We start from the raw sequence: 2,144 nt of genomic DNA on the forward strand, positions 1-2,144 counted from the left end.
GACACGACCGAAACGTAAACACGTAGTTAGGTAACCACACCCCTCCCCTCCACTACCCACCCCCCACCCCCCCCCCACCACCAAAAACCCTCAAAGTTAATCTTGACAAATATTTACAAAGGATTCGTACAACCAAATCCTCCTAATTTCGGATTGAGGTATAGTTGATAGTCTCGCAATGCCCCTAAGGTCGAGGCTCGAGGCCAATAACAAAGACAATCACTATGTTGTTGTATTCATACAGCCAAACTGCAGGCAGCTAGCAATTTTCCAAACTAGTCAAGCAGCAACAACATACCCAGTGTATTCCCATAAGTGGGGTCTGGGGAGGATAGAATGTACGCAGTCCTTACCCTTGCCTTGTGAAGGTAGAGAGATTGTTTCCGGAAAACTAATCAAGCAGGTAATTGGAAAAAATAATACAGTACATAAACAGTGAACATGTTGAAGATGTCGGATATGATTCATTTGACAACAACAGTTCCTAGAAAGTCAATAATGGCCATCTTTAGATGTCTAAAAGGAGCTGTTCAAAGAATGTACAACAATGCAAACTGGAAAGGCCAAAGTCAAGAAACTACCTTGACAAACTCACCATCCACCAAAAAGACAGAATTAATTTAAATCTTCCAGGGACAGTGCCATCCACACTGGTAGATGTCGCTAAAAGCTTTTTACTTAAAACCATGGAAAATCTACTTTATCCTATATTATATACTTAGTGTCAAATTGGTCTGATATGTAACAGGATTCTCATACCATGTTTCTTCTTCTGCCAAAACAATCAGCTTTGTCGACGAATAAAGTTTCTGTCCCATTTGAAGATGAAAAAGAGACTGCAAGAAATCGGATGAAGTACCATGTAGATAAGGAAGCTGAATGAGTGATGAAAGTTGGGAAAGTACACCAAACTCAATGCTCATAATTCTTTTGATTGCTCCTGTGATCTGTATATACGAAATGCAGCGACGCACATTGTGGCATTACCAAGAACTGTCAAAGCTGCTTGTAGAGCCACTAATACCTGAAACTCATGCATCCAATGCATGTCATTTATAGCGCAAAAAAAGAAAGAAAGAAAAAGAGAAGATAAGTATTGTCGAAGAATACCAAGAAATGCTTCGAATGGGAAAAGTTGGAATAGAACTGGAGACAAGATGCATGCTTATTGCCTTATATTTGAATGACCAGTTCTTGTAAATATATCAAAGTCGGGTTAAATTAGGAATACTTGAAAGAAGAAATATGTTCTACTATTTCCAGCAAACAAGTGAAAGTGGAAGGGAAATCAACAAAATTATTTAGAGCATTAACCTAGTACTTTCCACTTTTTTGAAACTTTGGTGAGTGAAGGTATTAAAAGAGAACGAGGTAGACCTAAAATCACAAGGAAGAAAATTGCCTCGAAAGACCTATAATTTCTTGGAAACAATGCAGACTTAGCTAAAGATAGGGGCAAATGAAGAAAAAGATCCACATCGGTTTTGGTCTTGCTAGTATGTTGATTTTGAACCTATTGCTTTTCTAGGAGTATTTTGATCTTCTAATAGATTTATATGCCAGTAAAACTGTAAAAGTATAAAGAACTTTTGATATGACTATTACATTACAATTATATATATATATATATATATATATATATATATATATATATATATATATATATATAAAACTTATTTTTCACTTTTATATTTATTTGGTATTATGATGACATGAATTGAGCTTAAATGGAGAAACATGGTCAATGAGTATTCTTATAGCTAATTCACTTGTTTGGACTGAGGCGAAGTTGTTGTTGTGTCTCTTTGTTTTTTTCTGGTTCAAGCATTTTCATCCAGATTAGTTGCTGGTACATTTACAAGTTTATCACAACTGTTATTATATCAACTCTCAATGGTGTGTGTAACCACTAGTCTAAACTCAGACTCACTTAAAAGAATGTCATTACGCAAAGACAGAAACCACCCCACCCATCTACCCACCCACGCACCCACTCCCCACAACCCCAAATTCCCATTTGTGTTAAGGTTATGGCAAGCAAGAAATGGAAAGCTAGCAAAGCAGTTATATGGTTATCGTTGAATTGCAGTAATATATCAGTGTGATTATACAAACAACCACCTCAACCACCCACCCACCCCCCA

General features: G+C 36.8%; 1 protein-coding gene across 2 annotated transcripts in view; it reads right to left on the reverse strand.

The window, feature by feature from the left end:
• The window catches only part of LOC109231321, an 11,100-nt gene continuing 9,376 nt past the window's right edge, over positions 421 to 2,144 (reverse strand). For both annotated transcript variants that reach the window (XM_019396949.1, XM_019396948.1), the window contains one exon: positions 421 to 1,024. In XM_019396949.1, the coding sequence (XP_019252494.1) occupies positions 920 to 1,024 (105 nt within the window). In that variant the 3' untranslated portion in view covers positions 421 to 919. The remainder of the gene's footprint in view (positions 1,025 to 2,144) is intronic.

The sequence above is a fragment of the Nicotiana attenuata genome, chromosome 8, assembly GCF_001879085.1.
Source record: "Nicotiana attenuata strain UT chromosome 8, NIATTr2, whole genome shotgun sequence".
Taxonomy (NCBI): Eukaryota; Viridiplantae; Streptophyta; class Magnoliopsida; order Solanales; family Solanaceae; genus Nicotiana; species Nicotiana attenuata.